Source organism: Cervus elaphus, chromosome X, assembly GCF_910594005.1.
Source record: "Cervus elaphus chromosome X, mCerEla1.1, whole genome shotgun sequence".
Lineage (NCBI taxonomy): Eukaryota > Metazoa > Chordata > Mammalia > Artiodactyla > Cervidae > Cervus > Cervus elaphus.
Window position 1 is genome coordinate 149,388,430 of NC_057848.1, and position 20,969 is coordinate 149,409,398.

General features: G+C 39.8%; 1 protein-coding gene across 1 annotated transcript in view; it reads right to left on the reverse strand.

Moving 5' to 3' along the window:
• The window catches only part of LOC122690527 (choline-phosphate cytidylyltransferase A-like), a 150,145-nt gene that overhangs the window by 123,420 nt on the left and 5,756 nt on the right, over positions 1-20,969 (reverse strand). The window contains 1 exon segment of the mRNA XM_043897462.1: positions 18,578-18,629. Coding sequence (XP_043753397.1) covers positions 18,578-18,629 — 52 coding nt within the window.

Genomic DNA, 20,969 nt, shown 5'->3' on the forward strand with positions numbered 1-20,969 from the left:
CAGAAATATAGATCAATGGAACAGAATAGAAAGCCCAGAGATAAATCCACGAACCTATGGACACCTTATCTTTGACAAAGGAGGCAAGGATATACAATGGAAAAAAGACAACCTCTTTAACAAGTGGTGCTGGGAAAACTGGTCAACCACTTGTAAAAGAATGAAACTAGAACACTTTCTAACACCATACACAAAAATAAACTCAAAATGGATTAAAGATCTAAATGTAAGACCAGAAACTATAAAACTCCTAGAGGAGAACATAGGCAAAACACTCTCTGACATAAATCACAGCAAGATCCTCTATGACCCACCTCCCAGAATATTGGAAATAAAAGCAAAACTAAACAAATGGGATCTAATGAAACTTAAAAGCTTTTGCATAGCTCTCTTTAGAACCCTATACTTCAGAGTAAGTAAGTCTCCTTAGCTCTCTTAGAACACTGTAGTTCAGAGTAGGTAGGTCTCCTTAGCTCTCTTAAGCCCTCCTTAGAACACGTTAGTTCAGAGTAAGATTGTCTCCTTAGCTCTCCTTGCTCTCCATATCTCTTCTTAGCTTCCTTTAGCTCTCTTAGAACACTATAGTTCAGACTAAGTAAGTCTCCTTAGCCCTCCTTAGCTCTCTTTAGCCCTCCTTAGAACATGTTAGTTCAGAGTAAGAATATCTCCTTGGCTCTCCTTAGTCTCCATACCTCTCCTTAGCTGTCCTTAGCCCTCCTTAGAACACTAAGTCAGGGTATGTAAGTCAGGGTACATAAGCCCCCTAGACCCATCGTGTTCTAAGGAGAGCTAAGGAAACTTACTTACTCTGAACTATAGTGTTCTAAGGAGAGCTAAAGGAGACGTACTTATTCTGACCTATATTGTTCTAAGGAGACCAAAGGAGAGCTAAGGGGACTTACTTACCCCAAGCAAGTGTTCTGAGGACAGCAAAGGAGACTAAATTACCCCAAGCAAGTCTTCTAAGGATAGCTAAGGAGAAATAAGGAAACTTACTTACTCCAGCAAGTGTACTAAGGAGAGCAAAGGAGACTTACTTACCCAAAGCAAAGTGTTCCAAGGAAAGCTGAAGAGAGCTTTGGAGAGCTAAGGAGACTTACTTACCCCAAGAAAGTGTGTTAAGGAGCACTAAGGAGACTTATTTACCCCAAGCAAGTCTTCTAAGGAGAGTTATGGAGAGCTAAGATGACTTACTTACCCAAGCAAGTGTTCCATGGAGAGCTAAGGAGAAATAAGGAAACTTACTTACTTCAGCAAATGTACTAAGAAGAGCAAAGGAGACTGACTTACCCTAAGCAAGTCTTCTAAGGACAGCTAAGGAGACTGACTTACTCCAAGCTGAAGAGAGCTTTGGCGAGCTAACAAGACTTACTTACCCCAAGCAAGTCTTCTAAGGAGAGCTATGGAGAGCTAAGGAGACTTACTTATCCAAGCACATGTGCTAAAGAGATATAAGGAAACTAACTTACTCCAGCAAGTGTACTAAGGAGAGCAAAGGAGACTTACTTACCCCCAAGAAAGTGTTCTAAGGACAGCTTACCCCAAGCATAGTGTTCTCTGGAGAGTTAAGAGCTATGGAGCACTAAGGAGACTTACTTACCCCCAGCAAGTGTTCTAAGGAGAGCTTGGTGTTTCCCTGGTACCTCAGTTGGTAAAGAATCCACCTGCAATGCAGGAGACCATGGTTTGATTCCTGGCTCAGGAAGATCTGCTGGAGAAGTGATAGGCCACCACCCCAGTATCCTTGGCTGAATTGGTGCTTTTGAACTGTGGTGTTAAAGAAGACTCTTCAGAGTTGCTTGGACTGTAAGGAGATCAAACCAGTCAATCCTAAAGGAAATCAGTCCTGAATATTCATTGGATTGACTGATGCTGAAGATGAAGCTCCAATACTTTGACCACCTGACGAAAAAACTGACTCATTTGAAAAGACCCTGATGCTGGGAAAGATTGAAGGCAGGAGGAGAAGGGGACGACAGAGGATGAGATGGTTGGATGGCATCACAGACTCGATAGACATGAGTTTGAGTTGATGATGGACAGGGAAGCCTGGCGTGCTGCAGTCCATGGGGTCACAAAGAGTTTAACACAACTGACCAACTGAACTGAACTGGAGGAGGGATAAGGAGACTTTCTTACCGCAAGCTAGTGTTCTAAAGAGATCTAAGGAGAGCTATGGAGACTTACGTGACACAGTGTGCTTTGGAGAGCTACAGGGAGTTCAAGAGACTTACTTACCCCGACATAGTATCCTTAGGAGAGCTAAAGACAACTAAGAAGACTTACTTACCCTAACCAATTGTTCTAAGGAGAGCTAATGAGCACTAAGCAGAGCTTAGGAGAGGCTGCACAAGTTGGTTTCCAATACTTTTTATTTCACATATTTAATTCAACTGGATGTCAAATGAATTAAGCAATAAGCAGAAGCCTGGTGTGCTGTAGTACATGGGGTCACAAAGAGTCAGATATGACTGAGGGACTGAGCACTAAATCCAATGACTGCACTTCTCATAAGAGAAAGGATAGGGAAAACTTGGACATGGATGCTTTTTCCACACAGACCCAGAGGACACAGACACACAGAAGAAGACCATGTGGGGTTGAAAACAAAGACTGCAGTCACCAGTCACTTTCTCATAATCCACGGAATGAATGCCAGAAGCACCATACATTGGAAGAAGCCAAAAAAGTATTGTTGCCTAGAACCTTTGGAGTGAGTGTAGATGGATTTCACACAAGTACAAGAGAGTACATGTCTGTTACCTTAAGCCACAAAGTTTGTGGTACTTTGTTACAACAAGGCTAGGAAACTAATACAAGTGTAAGGGTAGTTCTGCAGATACAAGAAGTCTGTAAGTGAATGGCATTTACTAGCTAAAACATTTCCTTCCAAACTGTGTCTTGATTACATATTAAAGTTTTCCTTGTTAATAATAAAATGATTGAGAACAGTTACCAGCTTAAATTGTCACAGAGTAAAAATATGAAGTTGGAAATATTTTAATGCATCTTTACTGATTAAATGTGATCCTTAAAGATTCTTGTAAAGGCTGTTTATTCTGTCCATTTCCCAAAGGTTAAGTTGATGGCGTAAGAGAACATGGAGCTCACCACAACCACACCCCACCACCCACACACCCCTGTCAACCAACACATCAAAAATTCATCTACATGCGTAAAACTTCTCACTGACAACTACCTGGGAACTAGCAAAAGGATTCCGGTATAACCAACGCTGTAAGAAAGATAGACACATAATTAGCAAGGAAGGGAAGAAAAGCAATTATGTCAGAACCTGTGTCCCTGGGAGGGAACTGAGAGGAAAAGGGAGATGACATGGGGAAACACCTACCCTGGGGAGTGAGCGGTTCAAGGCCCAGAGCAGGTGCCCCAGTCCTGGGGTCCTCCATGGAGGATACAAACTCGCTTGACTGGTTAGAGGGCCAGTGGGACAATTAGAAGTGCTGTGGGAAGCCTGGACTCTGCATGCGAGGATCCTCCATTCCTTGCGTAGCTCCTGAGGCAGGATGGAGAGGCGTCTGCTCTAGCACCTGCCAAGTTTCTCAAAACCACCTCCCCACACACCGTGGCCCAAGCTGAGTGAATCTTCCGTGACTGAGCTATGCTCAACTCCATGCCACAGTCCAGCACAGGCTCTGCCGTGTCCATAATCAGGGAAAACAATCAGCCATGTGACGCAGAGCCGGGGTGGGCTGGCAGTGGCCATTGTAGGCACTTACTAAAGCACCACCTCATAAGCCACCCCTACCTCTGACAGCAGCCAGTCCACCACACCTCACTGCCCTTCCCCCTACACTCATAGCAATCCTGTGGGCCCTCCGGCACTGCAAAGCACTTCCACAAGAGGGTGGGAGTGGGGGAGGCGGGATACAGTGATTTGCTCTTAAAGACGAAGAGAACTTGCCCCAGAGGCAGGTCAGAGAAAGGTCCCCTTTGGTGGCTGTCAGATTTCCTGCAACCGCCTTGCTGCACAAAACAGCACTGGCTATGGGCCTTCCACAACCAGGGGGAAAGACTCGATCAGAGGACACAGGAGACCCCATCCCAGGGCACAATATGATCCTGCAATCCCACTCCTGGACATGTATCTGGAGAAAAACATGGTCCAAAAGGACATATATGCACCCCAATGTTCATTGTGGCACTATTCATAGCCAAGACATGGAAACGATCTTGATGTCAGTTGCCAGATGAGTGGATGCAGAAGATGTGTTACATATATACAATGGAATATCGCTCAGTCCTTGAAAAGAATGAAATAACGCTATTTGCAGCAACATGGATGGACTTAAAGGTTATCATGCTGAGTAAAGACAGTCAGAAAGAGAAAGATATATCACTTATGTGGAATGTAAAATATGACACAAATGAACCTGTCTTCAAAACAGACTCTAAGACATAAAGAACAGATGTGATTGCCAGGGGGGAGGGAGGGCTGGTGGTGGAGGGATGGGTTGGAAGTTTGGGATTAGCAAAGTCAAACTACTATATATAGAATGGATAAACAATAAGGTCCTATTGTATAGCACAGGGAACTATGTTCAATATCCAGTGATAAAACATAACGGAAAATAATATGAAAAAGTGTGTATATATATATATATACACATATAAGTCACTACTGTACACCAGAAATTAACACTGAAAGTCAACTATACTACAATAAAATTTTTAAGTATTATTTTAACATCAAAAATCATCCCATTATAATACTTACTACATAATTGTCTCACTCTACTTGGGACTTTGCATTTTTGGACTTTGATTGCTAGCATGTTAAACCATCATTTGATGTATATTTGTTTAGCAGCTGAATCCTGCTTGTCCCTGACTAGGAACGATGGTTCTTCAAGTGATTCATTAGCAACACCTAGAAACTTGTTATAGAGCACATGCCAGCCCTGCACCAAATTTCCTGGGCCAGACTCTCTAGGGTAGTATCCAGCAAGCCCTCCTGGGATTCCAATGGTCACTGAGGTTTGAGAACCACTGAGATAAAGAATACTGAATGCAAAAGTTATGATCACTAGAAATCAATGAAATTCAGTTGAAAGCACTAGTTTCTTTTCCAACTATTTAAAATTAAATGCTCAAATATTTTGATGGCAAAATGGAATGTGATGTGTGATAATCATAAAGGCTAAATAACCTTAAAATTCTGATGCCAAACATTTGACATGTGTTCTACACAGAAAAGTATTGGCAAGAGCTTCATACTGAATTGATTATACAATCAGAAGACAAAGGTTTAGTGAAACATAAGGTTGAAACATAGGGCTTCCCTGATAGCTCAGTTGGTAAAAGAATCCACCTGCAATGCAGGAGACCCCAGTTCAATTTCCTGAGTGGAGAAGATCCACTGGAGAAGGGATAGGCTACCCATGTTAGTATTCTTGGGCTTCCCTCGTGGCTCAGCTGGTAAAGAATCCACCTGCAATGTGGGAGACCTGGGTTTGATCCCTGGGTTAGGAAGGTCCCCTGGAGAAGGGAATAGCTACCCACTCCAGTATTCTGGTCTGGAGAATTCCATGGACTGTATAGTGTATGCAGTTGCAAAGAGTCAGACACGACTGAGCGACTTTCACTTTTACTTTTTCAAGGTTGAAATATCTGTACATTGAAGGCCTACAAGGAACAATTAAACAACTGAAAGCATTAGGTCTTATATTGGAATATACAATAATTATTTATTCATGCTTATTAAATTTTTCAGTGTTTTTGTTATTGAATAATATTGCAGAAATACATAAAATATTTCAAAATACAGACAATAATCCAGTCACTTACGTTAAAAAGGTATGTAAAGTGAAAACAAAACCTAAAATGGGCTTGTACTATTAAATCTTTGGTTGCATTCCATGAAACATAGTGTTTAACTTTGAATCATAGTTTGTTTCCTATGTAGTGGAATCAATTTATGGGAACATTTAGTAAAAACCACAGAAATAAAAACTCAATATCAAGGTTAATTACTGACCTTTCCTCAATATCTCATTTTGTAAGGACCAGTCCAATGTTATTTTCTGGTATTTCTGCTGCAGACTTTAGCTTTGTGAGCTCTATGTCCTTCTTGAATCTCTCCCCTTCTACTTTCATGATTTCCTTCTCTGATACCAGAGTCTGTTTTGCTTTTCTTTTTTCAAAAGAAGATCTTTCTGTGGTCTCTTCCTCTACTTCTTGCCTGTGTTGACCAGGTATATAATGACTTAAATTTTTGGAAACTTTCCTCTTAGATTTCTATTGAAAAAGACACTGATGCTTTCACTCCTATTTATAAATCTAAAACCTTACACCTAACTTTTAAGCACAAATTCTTTTAGGAAATCATATTTGAATGTCATCATTTAAATCAAATAATCCAGGATTTGGAAAGGTAAATTAGTAACTCATTCTCCAACATCTTTCTGATCCCAACTCTGTATTTCTATCAAAGGCAGCTTTATTGAGCCACTTTCCAATCACAGCACTGCTTTCAAGTTCCCTTTTGATCTTCTCTAGGTAAATAATCCTGAAAACATTTCATTCCTTTTTCTCTTCTCTTGCATGCCCTCTGCTAGGATCTTCATCAAGGTTTTGACCTAGGACGTGAAGCAGTGTAAAACCTAGTTTTCTGCCATCTCTTGTCTTTTGAAGATGTCTTTTTATGGGCCCCTGCTATATGATTTCTGTTCCTAAAAAATATGATTCAATCATGTTTGACCATACTTAAACCTTTTACTAGAACTTTCCTGTATCAGGGAGGAAGAGATTTTCCTCTTCCCTTCAAGGTTCTTCCAGCTAATATAAGAATTCAATTGACATGCAAGGTTACCAGGCAAAAATCAAAGAAATGTTTAAAAACGTATACACATGGGAGAGACCCTACAAAACTAAGTCAATTAGCAAAATGGCCAAAACCCCCACTTAAAATACCACTGTTAGCTAAAGGCAAAAGAAAATGTTGTGGGTAGTAGTTTGGGACTTCAAAAGTAAGGAAGGCATTCACATGTAGATGGAAAAGCAAATGTTAGGTAAACCACTGTTTGCTGGACCCTGCAGAGACCGTGGGACACAGAGTGGACTCTGATCTCCAGGCCGCCCTTGAGTTTCCCCCACCACATCTTTGCAGGGATCTCTGGTGATAGCTCTATTCTGGACCACTGTCTAAATGATTTTAGGCAGTTAGGAGGAAGGTCAAAGTTTTTTTCTGAGACTTTTGGGCCTTGAGTATTTTCAGCTTGAAATAATCCACACGCCAAAGAGATTTTAGGGTGGCAAGTTGTTCCCCAATAGCTTCAAACAAGATTCATCCAAAAAACAATGCCTGGAATTTAAGAACTTCCAGACAGTACTATTTAATTTATACAGTGATATACATAGTTTATGGGGCTTCCCAGTGGTAGAGAATCCGCCTGCGGTGCACGGGTCGGGAAGATCCCCTGGAGGAGAAATGGCTACCCACATAGTTTATAAAGACTTTCTATGCATTTTAATCATTTATCTTTTCCCCAACTTTGAGCTGTGTGTGAAAAATTAGAAAACTATGCCTCAGATTCTACATCAGTGATCAAGTCTAAATTGGGGCTGGGTACTTTCATTTTTTACTTTTTGAAATACAAATGGTTCCCAGTTTTATTGTGGTATCAATGGCAAATTAGAATGGTATATATTTAGGTTGTACAATGTGAATATTTTGAGGGGTATGATTGATCATTTAATCTATAATACATACACAATGTGAAATGATTACAACAATCAAGCTAATTAACACATCCATCAATTTACATTGTTACCGTTTGTGTGCCTGTGGTGAGAACACTTAATCTACTCTCTTAGCAAATTTCAAGTGTAAAACACAGCATTACCTCTAATCACCATTCTGTATATTGGATTTACATTTTCTTCATACGTCACTCCTTATGGCTTCTAATGAGGAACTGAGTGCAACATCAGAGAAATATGTGTTTAATTATTATAATTAATTGCCTGTGGGTATGATTTATTTGACCTTGAAGAGAGCTGTAAGAATGTTTTCTATCAAAAATATGTAAGAATTTATTTAGATCTAATACACTATCTCAGTTCCAACTGGTCAAAAGTGAACTTACTTGCTTTTCAGAAAGAAGAAAACTGAAGTACAGGAGAGAATTCCTGAGCAACCACATAAATGAAACAGAATCTGGACCTATATTTTGTGCACTGGCTTTGGATTTAGGCACTCCACCCAAAGTGAGGCTGTCAGATCACTTGGATCAAAGGACAGAGATGACTGAGATAGTTCAGGGTAATGGATTAGGAGAGTAACATTATTTTCAATGGTCTTTCTTCAGTGTGCAGTAAAAAAAAATGTAACTTAAGTTCTCTGTTTATTATTGGAAAGAGATTATTCTATCTCATTTGGCAACTTGAGTGGATTTGGAATTTCTTTTATTGTTAGCACTTTTTTTTTTCTTATGAAAGGAGGATTCCAATTTTCTCTCAAAAATCTACTTAATCACCTCCCACTTGTATTAGACTTGATTCCCCAGCAACAGAACTCTGGCAGGACATTGTGGTGCAGATGGCTTATTTGAGAAGTAAGCCCAGGAAGCCTAAGGAACTGGGAAACTGACCCAAGAAATGAAGAGTCAAAGGTGAGTTAAGAAGGGGTTACTGCTATGCGCAACTGGATCTCAATCGCACTGTGGAAACTCTTAGATACTGTGTAGAATAGAGCTCAGATTATCCCACTGAGGAATGAGAAAGCTGGCACGTGTATTTACCACTCCTGATTGTCAATGGTTGAGGGATATCCATGGAGGTGTTTAATCCCTAGAACTTCTTGGTGGGCCCGAAAGCAGCCTTACAAATAGTCAGCTGCACCCAAGAAAGCTCTCAGAGAAGCAAAGAGATAAACACTGGAGGTAAGACTTTGAAAATGTGTATAGAAAACTGACTACAGTACCTGCAGTTGAACTGAGAAGAGGCATTGGGAGAAATATCTCAGCAAATCAACTGTGCCTTATAGTGTATTTGAAAAAAAAAAAAATATTTCCTTGGAATCTATGTACTAAGTGTCAGCAACATATTGGGAAGATACAAGTCAGCAAAACCAAAAATCTAGCCTCCATTACATAAATAGTCCCCTACTTCAATCCCCAACCAAATGATCTCCACCATGATGAATTTTATTCCAAAATATTTTCTGATGTCTTTTCCTCTCTGATTTTTTTCCAGTCAATGTCCTGCTTTAGGCTCTCAGCATACTTATTCACATGGATTACTGCAGCTATCTGTTAAGTAGTCTTCCTTTCAGTACCACCCTCCTTAAAATCTTTCAGTTTCTCACAATCAAAACTTTCATCCATGGCCTATTTGTTCATCATTTTCTGCCCTCCATCCCATATGAAGTATATGGTTCATCCACGTCCAGACACTTTGTGTCCCAAATTCATCAGGTGATATGCAGTCTTTGGGCACATTCTAATCTCCTTTTAAGAATACATCTCCACCCCTTAGTAGCAACTGCTACAAACATATTTATTTTCTAAATCACTCCTGTCAGTTTGGGTGATCTCTCTATTGACCCTGCTTAATTTCCAATAATTTACTTTACTATTAACAGAATACTTCATCACACTGTATGGTGGATATTTGCTCTCCAACTCATTCATGAACTCCTTTAAGACAAAGATTTTTATACTTCATGTTGGTATCCATGTCTCAAATCCTGAAATTTGTGTTGGTAATAATGTTGTATGCATACTGCTTAATGAAAGACAGCAATACCCTAACTGCAAAGAAATCAAATAACAAGGCATGTTGTCTGCTCTTTAGGAACTTGCTCTCTGATTTTGGGAACTTTAACTACTTACTAGAGCATTATATATAATAAGGGCAGATTCCTTCCCATTGAGTTCTTAAGACCTTACAAAACAAGATCTCATTAGAAATATTCACAGTAAACCAAATTTCCCTGATATTAGCAACAGGCTTCTTTCTGGGTAATTATGGTCCTAATTTTCTCCCATTATTCCTGCTGAGTCTCACTACAATTTTTCTTAATGCTGAGACCCATATATGTTCAATCCAATTAAAACCCAAAATTTAGCACCAAGGAGGCACGAGAGTTTAGAATTCCATGGTTCTCTTTCTCTTTGATTCATTTCATAGATGCTCATAATACAGGATTCTGTTTGAATGAGACAGCTGGAAAAAGGTTTCTTTCTGATTTTATTTAGGGATTGCTTCCTAATGCTGGAAAATAGCACCATTTTCATGACTCATCTTCTGTAACCCTTGTATAAGCATGTAAAGGAAGTAAGATGTCAGTGCATTTATAACAATAAAACATTATTACTGGCATTGTTGTGGGCTCCTTTATTTGATTTACAGATCCAGACTTTTTTTAATGGAAGACTAGTCAAATACTTCCCATCTGATAAGACTAACATAAGTATTACTGACAAGATCATTGTATTGACACAGAGTTCACCTTGCCTGAACATTACACAGACTCCTCTGAACCCTCCTGCAACTAGGACTTAACACACAGAAAGCTGGTACACTGCCACAGACAGCAAAATGCAAACAAACCAATTGAAAAATAGGCTGAGGTCCTAAATATGCATTTCTCCACAGAAGAAATACAAAGGGCTAACAGGCACAAGAAAAGAAACTCAAGATCGCTAAAAATTAGAGATGTGTAAATCAAAACTATTATGTGGTAAAACTTCATACTGGTCAGCATGGACATCGTTAAATAACTCTACAAATACAAATGCTCAAGAGGATGTAGAAATGCCTCCTACACTCTTGCTGGAAACAGAAGCTTCTACGGCCACTAAGGAAAACAGAAAAGTGAACATAAAATAATAGCCATATGACCCAACAATCCAACTCCTGGGCATATATCTAGACAAAACTCTAATTGAGAATGGTACATGCGTACCTATGTTCATCACAGCACAATTCACAATGCCCTAGAAGTGGAAACAACATCGATGTTTATTGACACATGAACAGATGAAGAAGCTGTGCTACATACTTAAAACAGAATGCTTCTCAGTCATAAAACAACAAAATCATAACCTTTGTAGCAAGTTCGAAGCAACTAGAGATTAGCCTACTTAGACTTGTATGTACAAACATAAACCCCTCCCTCAGGATATCTCTTTCATGTGAAATCTAAAAGATGATACACAGATCTATCTACAAAATGGAAACAGACTAAGGGAGATGGAAAACAGATGTGTGGTTGCCAAGGGAAAGGGTCCTGGGGGATGGTTGGAGTGTAAGGTATTGGCTAGCAAATGTCAGCTGTGATATGTGGAATGGATTAGCACCAAGGTTCTAGTATATAGCACAAAGACTGATACAAAGTATCCTAGTTACCATGATGGAAAACAACATTTAACATAGAATATGTATGCATGCACTGATATATATAGACATATCTATATACATATATATACATCTACACCACTGAATCACTTTGCTTTACAACTGAAATTAATAGAAGATAGTAAATCAACTCTACCTCAAGTATTAAAAAAAAAATGAAAGGGGGAAAAACACACACACAAAACCTAACCAAAATTTAGTCACACTGCTTCCTATTGGCCATCAGACATTTGTAGATATTCTCAACAATCAGGACACTGGAAGAACAATTGTACACCACTTCAGACATTCAGAAAGGATCCACCAACGTTTGTACAGGGAGGTTACTTTCTGAGATTTATGAATAAAACATAAAAGGCTATTACCAAATGGAGATGAACAAAATCAACAGTGATGGCACAAAAACACAGATTTCCTAGAGAACTGGTAAAAGCTAGGTGTGCCAAGGCATCCTTCAGTTGGTGCCCCAACGTTCAAAGAACCGAAACTGGTGCCATCCATGCATCCCAGGTTGAAGAAATTTAGTGCATTAACATAATAAAGTCAAGGGGATTCCTCTCCACTAACCATGAAATACCAGGTAAGAGATATTGAAAAAAACTCATACCTTTGAAAATAGCATGCCCAAATTGAAATATTTAACCACAAACTTGACCAGGAAGGATAGACACCTATAAGTTGAGAAACTAAACTAAAATTAAAGGAAACTAGATGATTCAAAGAAATGAAATGATCTTGCATGCTCATGGATTTGGAATAATTAAGATTTTTAGGAGGCACTCTCCTGAAAGCAACCTACAGTTTTCATGCGACCCCTCTCAAGTTACCCATAATATTTTACACAGAACAAATACAAATAATATGAAATATCAACAAAAAATCTTACAGCTTATGGAGGGCCATTGAAGACCCAGAATTCCCAAAGCCATCCTGAAGTAAAAGAACAAAGCAGGAGGGAAAACCCTCCCAGACTTTGGAAACTACTACGACAGTACAGTAATGCCAATGCCCTGATACTAGCACAAAAAGAGACGTACAAGTAAAGGGCACAGGAGAGAGAGCTCAGAAATGAACCTGCACACCTAAACTCAAAGGATCTTCCACAAAAAAGTCAAGAATACACACTGGGCAAATGACAGTCTCTTCAGCCAGTTGTGTAGGCAAACTTCAACAGCCCCATGGGACTCTGCCAAGTTAGAACACACCCACTTAGCATATCATGGAAGTCAGTTCAAGATGGCTTCAAGACTAAATCATAAGCCATGACACCATAAAACTCCATGAAAAGATCAACTATGCCAATCAAACTGACATAAAAAGGAACAATATCTACTTTAGGTCAGTCAACCCAGGCAACAGAAATTTTAAAAAAATACATAAGTGAGACAGAAACTAACACACTTTCAACCACAAAGGAAAACAGTTAAAAAGAGAAAAAGACAATGAGCGGATGGAATGGATTCAGTTCAGTTCAGTTCAGTTGCTCAGTCGTGTCTGACTCTTTGCAACCCCATGAATCGCAGCATGCCAAGCCTCCCTGTCCATCACCAACTCCCAGAGTTTACTCAATCTCATGTCCATTGAGTCGGTGATGCCATCCAACCATCTCATCCTCTGTCGTCCCCTTCTCCTCCTGCCCCCAATCCCTCCCAGAATCAGGGTCTTTTCCAAAGAGTCAACTCTTCACATGAGGTGGCCAAAGTATTGGAGTTTCAGCTTCACCATCAGTCCTTCCAATGAACACCCAGGACTGATCTCCCCTAGGATGGACTGGTTGGATCTCCTTGCAGTCCAAGGGACTCTCAAGAGTCTTCTCCAACACCACAGTTCAAAAGCATCAGTTCTTTTGTGCTCAGCTTTCTTTATAGTCCAACTCTCACATCCATACATGACCACTGGAAAAACCACAGCCTTGACTAGACGGACCTTTGTTGGCAAAGTAATGTGTCTGCTTATTAATATGCTATCTAGGTTGGTCAAAACTTTCCTTCCAAGGAGTAAGCGTCTTTTAATTTCATGGCTGCAATCACTATCTGCAGTGATTTTGGAGCCCAGAAAAATAAAGTCAGCCGCTGTTTCCACTGTTTCCCCATCTATTTGCCATGAAGTGATGGGACCAGATGCCATGATCTTAGTTTTCTGAATGTTGAGTTTTAAGCCAACATTTTCACTCTCCTCTTTCACTTTCATCAAGAGGCTCTTTAGTTCTTCTTCACTTTCTGCCATAAGGATGGTGTCATCTGCATATCTGAGGTTATTGATATTTCTCCCAGCAATCTTGATTCCAGCTTGTGCTTCCTCCAGCCCAGCGTTTCTCATGATGTACTCTGCATATAAGTTAAATAAGCAGGGTGACAATACACAGCCTTGACATACTCCTTTTCCTATTTGGAATCAGTCTGTTGTTCCATGTCTAGTTCTAACTGTTGCTTCCTGACCTGCATGTAGGTTTCTCAAGAGGCAGGTCCGGTGGTCTAGTATTCCCATCTCTTTCAGAATTTTCCGCAGTTTATTGTGATCCACACAGTCAAAGGCTTTAGGATCAATCTATTAGGAATAGATACAATGGACAAGAATTGATTTCATTTCCAAGATGCACAAACAGCTCATACACCTCCACAGCAAAATACAAACAACCCAATGGAGAAATGCCCTGAGGACCTAAAAGGCATTTCTCCACAGAAGAAATACAAAAGGGCCAATAGGCACATGAAAGGAATCTCAAGATCACTAAGTATGAGAGAAATGCAAATCAAAACTACAGTGTGGTAATACTGCACACTGGTCTGCACAACCATCATTAAATATTCCACAAATAACAAATGCTCATGAGGAAGTTTCAATGCCTCCCCCACTCTTGCTGGGGATGGAAACATCTACAGGCACTATGGAAAACAGAAAACAGAACGTGTAATTGTCATTTGACCCAACAATCCCACGCCTGGACATATAGCCAGACAAAACGCTAATCCTGAAAGATAACAGCATGTCTTTGTTCCTCACAGCCTAATTCGCAACGCCCTCTATGGGAAAACAACCTCAATGTTTATTTACAGCTGAACAGATAAAGAAACTGTGGTACATACTTACACTGCAATACTACTCAGTCATAAAAAAAGAACAAAATCATACCCTTTGTAGCAACTTGGAAGCAACTAGAGATTAGCCTACCTAGGTTCCTATGTACAAACACAAACCCATCAGGGTATCTCTTTCATGTGTAATCTAAAATATGACACATGGATCTACCTACTAAATGGAAACGGACCCAGGGAGAGAGTCAACAGACCTGCAGTATCCAGGGGAAAAGGTCTGGGGGGGCTTGATGGAGTGTGAGGTTTGGACTAGCAGATGTCAGCTCTGATATGTGGAATGGATTAACACCAAGGTTCCGGTATATAGCAGAGACTGATACATAATACCCTAGGATAAACCATGATGGAAAGGAACAGTTAACACTGAATATATATGTATATAGACATTGCGTGTAGGCTTTCCTGGTGGCCCAGCTGGTAAAGAATCTGCCTGCAATGCAGGACACCTGGGTTTGATCCCTGGGTTGGGAAGATTCCCTGGAGAAGGGAGCAGCTACCCACTCCAGTATTCTGGCCTGGAGAATTCCATGGACTGTATCGTCCATGGAGTTGCAAAGAGTAGGACACAACTGAGTGACTTTCACTTTCAGACATTGCGTGTGTGTGTGTGTGTGTGTGTGTGTGTGTGTGTAGACACATCTATATATATATTCATACCACTGGATAATTTTGCTTTACAACTGCAATTAACAGAAGATGGCAAATCAAATCTACTTCAAGTTTAAAGAAAAATGACAGGAGAAAAAAACACACACAAAAAAACCTAATCAAAGTTTAGTCACACTGCTTCCTACTGGCCATCAGATATTTCTAGATATTCTCAGCAGTCAGGACACATGAAGAGCAATTGTCCAGCATTTCAGAAATACAGAAAGAATCCTCCACCATTTCTGCAGGGAGGTTAATTTCTGAGATTCATGCATAAAGGGGGAAAAAATTATGATTCTCAAATGGACATGAACGGAAATCCACAGTGATGGCATAAAAACACTGGTTTCCAAGAGCACTGGAAAAAGCTCAGCATGCCAGGCATCCTCCAGTTGGTCCCCCAATAGTCAGAGAACCTTAACTGGTGCCATCCGTGCATCCCAGGTGGAGGACAGTTGAACAGCAAAACACAGTCATGACAATGAGAAATCTGACCAGCAACCACTGAGGGCAAAAAAATAATGTAGAAAGTCACATAGAGCCCAGGTCCCTTGGCTTGATTACTCTCCAGGAATTCCTAGCCTCTATCCAAACTGAGCTTATTGATCAGTGGATAAAAAGGACATTATCTGGACCCTTTCTTATGGGAATTTCATGAACTCTAGTACCAAAACCCTGGGCTTCCCTAGTGGCTCAGACAGTAAAGAATCTTCCAGCAATGCAGGAGACCTGGATTCTATCCCTGGGTCAGGAAGATCCCCTGGAGAAGGAAATGGCAGCCCACTCCAGTATTCTTGCCTGGGAAATCTCATGGACAGAGGAGCCTGGTGGGTTACAGTCAATGGGGCCATGAGCAACTAACATAACAACTGAAACCCACTGGTGAAGCTCTGAATCAGGCTACAATTAGATTGAAAGAATATAGAAATGTAAGGTTTACAGAGACTGTGAAAGCGATTGATGAAATAACCTAAGTGTTTCTGAGCAATAGATATGTCTCCCTGGGAACACTTCTTCCCTTTAGTGTGATACTAAAAACTGTTCCTGAAGCCCTAATGGAGGCAATCCTTATGAATGTAGGAGGTGATGGCATGAATGTAAGAGGTGTGAAGGAGAAGTGGACCATCCGAATACGCTTGGTGTAGAACAGTTGCCTGTTCTTCCCTGGCTGCATTATGGGGATGGTCATTGGATCTCACTGAAGAATGGGTCCCCTCCTTGGTATCCTAAGACACAGGGCATGTAATCCCAACCTTCAGGCAAGACTCATGGGACATGTTAAGGAAACATAAAATATTGCTTGAGACAAACACAACCATCTTTTCATTGGCCTCCCAGTTGGAAATGTCCCTAATATATGGAACCCAACTGATGAAAACCTAGTTGGATGGGTGGATCAACCTGGGATTGCACTTCACTGGCATTGTTCCAATCTTTCCCAAACTGGAAATGCACACCCAGAGGCCCTTTGATTTGCACATATTGTTTCCCATCCATCCTAGAAGCTCTGCTCTTTAGCTTTGGAGGCATGTAAGCTCTCCAGGAGATGAACCCTAGACCATTTCCAACTCTGAAATTTAATCCACGAATTGATCAATTGAGAGAAATGCAGGAAAGAGGAGTTTCAGGAGATACAAACTGCTAGGGAAGCACATTTGCCCCACAAGCAATAGTTCAAAACAAAGTGTTAAACAGAAGCAATAAGGTCTATATTTGCATGTCTGTATGCTAATGTGTGTCTATGTGTACACATGTGTTAGAGATGGCTGGTATTTTTTGTACATTCAAATGCTGTTCTAGATTGGAAGGGAAGAGGTAAAATTGTCATTATATGCAAATGACATTATTTATATTGACAAAACTTTTAAGACTTGACACGTAAATAACTGCAACTGATCGAGGAATTCAGCAAGCTTTCAGGATAGTATATTAACATACTAAAATCATGGGGATTTCTTTCCAGTATCCATGAAATACCAGGTAGGAAATATTTAAAAATCATATCTTTGAAAATAACATGCCCCAAATTGAAATATTGAGGCACAAACTTGACCATGAAGGTTAGACACCTATAAGCTGAGAAACTAAAATATGATTAAATCAAACTGTAGATGATTCAAAAAATGAAACAATCTCCCATGCTCTTGCTTTGGAAGAGTTAATACTGTTCAGAAGGACAGTCCCCAAAGCAATCTAGTTTTCCAGTGACCCTGATCAAGTCACCCATAACATCTTACACAGAATGACAACAAATAATCTGAAATATCAACAAATAAATTTAAAATTTATAGATAGCCATCAAAGACCCAGAATCCCCAAAGCAATCCTGAAGAAAAATAACAAAGCAGGAGGCAGTACCCCCCCAGACTTTGGAAACTACTATGATGGTAAAGTAATCCAAACAGCCTGACAGTAACACAAAAATATGCTTAAGGATCAATGGCACAGAATAGAGAGCCCAGAAATAAACCTGCATGCCTAAACTCAAAGGATCTTCCACAAAATAGTCAAGACTATTCAATGAGGAAATGAGTCTCTTCAGCCAGTGGTGTTGGCAAACTTGGATGAACGAATGCACCTGCACTAAGTTAGAACACACTCACTTACCATGCACGAAAGTCAATTCAAGACTGAATTGTAAGCCATGACACCATAAAACTCCATGAAGAGATCATAGGCCAGTCATGTTCTGACACTAATGGAATAGTATTAACTTAGATCAATCACTCCAGGCAACAGAAATAAAAACAAAATACATAAATGAGACAGAATCAAATGAACACACTTTTAAACCACAAAGGAAAACAGTTATTTAAAAAAGACAGTCTATTTGGAAAAGATGCCACCAACAAGAATTGATTTCCAAGATGCACAAACAGCTCGTATACCTCCACAGCAAAACACAAATAACCCAATGAAGAAACACCATAAGGACCTAAATAGTCATTTTCACACAGAAGAAATACAAAGGGCCAATAGGCACATGAAAGGAAAATCATGATTGCTAAGTATTAGAGAAATGCAAATCATAACTACAATATGGTAACACCTCACACTGGTCAGCATGGCCATCACTAAATACTCCACAAATAACAAATGCTGGAGAGGATGTAGGAATGCCTCCTACACTCTTGCTGGGAATGGAAGCTGCTACAGCTACTACAGAAAACTAAACATCAAATTACTATATGACCCAGGGCTTCTTTCCTGGCTCAGGGATAGAACCTGAGTCTCCTATGTCTCCTGCATTGGCAGGCAGGTTCTTTACCATTAGCACCACCTTAGAAGCCCTCTTATGTATATAGGCTTCCCTCATGTACAAAATTTTCATCTGTCTCAAACCATTTCTTAGAGCAGCCAAAGGAATCTAGGTGGATAGAGCAAATTTCTCTTTTGTCACAATATATCTCCAGCTGTCTTTACTGTATTCAAATTTGGTCTAAATTACTTACCTACTGTCCTGGTCTTGACATCTGTCACAATAGTCCTGAATAGTCATATTTACTGTTTTAACAATATCAGAATTATAGGTTTAACAGTGTTAAATCAATGGTTAGTATGTATAAAAACTTTAGACTCCTTATTCTAAATTTAACTTATTCTAAAATCAAATAAAAATTATTTTGTGTACTTCCCCCTGCCTCCCCTGAAAATACATGTCTAAATAATTCAGTAGAGACATGTGTGGTGAGACCTATTCAATTTATCCTAATAGTATTGATAGTAATGAACCCTTTTATGTTATTTCCAGTCAGGCCCTTTCTTCACATTGTTTCTTTTGCCTTGAACATTCTTCCTCTCCTACATGGCTGACTTTTTCTGACTACAGTCCGGCTTTTCTAAATAATGCCCACCCTTATTGCTTTTCATCATACCCATATGTAATTTAGAAAAAATATGTACTGTCATTTGATAGTTTTTTTGTCCATTTAGATAAGCTGTATGTTAGAGTCAATAATTTATTCCCAAATAATGTTAAAAATTAATGATGAAATTATTAAGTGATGACTTTAAAATTAATTATGACATTATTATCTGCATGTAAATCAGTGAGTATTACCATATTTGTTGCCATATTGTGCAAATTACACACTAGCTCTAGACCCCCTCCCCCCCACAAATACCTCAGTCTATGTTATTGTGTCCAGGATCTTCCCTGGTGGCTCAGAGGTTAAAGCGTCTGCTTGCAATGCGGGAGACCTGGGTTCAATCCCTGGATTGGGAAGATCCCCTGGAGAAGGAAATGGCAACCCACTCCAGTACTCTTGCCTGGAGAATCCCATGGACGGAGGAGCCTGGTGGGCTACAGTCCACAGGGTCGCAAGAAGTCAGACATGACTGAGCGACTTCACTTTCACTTTCAAGCAGACTAGAGTACAAAACTTCAGAAAGTCTAAGAAACTTGCACAAAATAGTATGACTAACAGAGTTGAGAATCAAGGACAGTTTTTTTTTTCTCATTAAAATTTTTTAAAAAGATATAATGTTGTGTTAGTTTTAGGTATACAGCAAAGTGCAGAGCTTTTTGACCGTAGTATCCATGCATTTAGACAATCTGTGAAAGTGTCTCTCCAAGAGACATACTGGATCATTACTTTCTGATAAACTAGAGATATGCAAGTACCCATCTGTTCCTTTGCCTTTAATCCTACTAGTATTTGCATGCTACTACCGATTTGGGTGCAGAACAAAAATTCCTGAACGGAATGACATACAACGTTTTTTTTCCTCAGAGTGTATGCCCTAAGACTGCTCAGGTAGACCACATAATTAACTGCCCCAATGACTGGCTCTCAGGGTAATGGGAATAGCCTTGTAAAGGTCAGATGAGGTTAGAAATTCACACATATGCATAGTTTAGAATTAGAAAGGCGATCACCATTTTAATCCTTTGATTCTAAATATTCTTTTGCCAAAAATAATCATGGACTAGTCCAGAATAGCATGAAGGACTCAACATTCACAACATGTAATACTTTTCTTATCTGACCATGCTCAAGCGATGGAGGTGTCACTCAATTGTTTGCAGTGAACTGTTCACATCACTGCACATGTTAGCTCTGATGTGCTGGATTTATTCACTTCCTTCATTAAAAGAGATATGGCTTTAGGTGCCTCCTCGAACTCTGGTGGAATCAGTCCAAGACATGAATTTGCATTCACTTTGACTTCTAACGTGCAGAGTTTAGAAGGAAAAATGGAAAAACATTACTTTACTTTCTGCCATAACCAACATATTCACTGGAGGGGAATTTAATTTCTCATGGCAAAATACGTCTCTTGGCATTAAGATTATTTTGAGCTAGTTATTTAAGAAACACCAGACTAGGCTACCCAGATGGCACTGGTGGTAAGGAACCTACCTGCCAATGCAGAAGACCTAAAGACACGGGTTCAATCCCCACATCAGGAAGATCCCCTAGAAAAGGGCATGGCAACCAATTCCAGTATTCTTGCCTAGAGAATCCCATGAATAGAGGAACCTGGTGGGCTACAGTCCATAGGGTCACAGAGTCAGATACAACTGAAGTGATTTAGAATGCACAGACCTATGAGAAGCTCTGAAAACAAAGTAGAAGTTACCCTTTTGTAAGAGACATTTACAGATTTATGAGACAAATCTCCATTTTTAAGGAAGAGAGGGTGACCATCTCTAGAAATTCTTATAAATGGAGAAGGCAAAGACTTAAATCTGTGTAACAATTGTAATCTTGTTTAATGTGGTTTTCCTTGATTACCTCCCATAGTTGAATCCTCCTCCACCCCAACATCTTTTGCCTTTAACTGGAGGTGGTATTTAAGGTGATGGCTTGGACCATTTCATGGTACTAAGTTTTCTTGAGT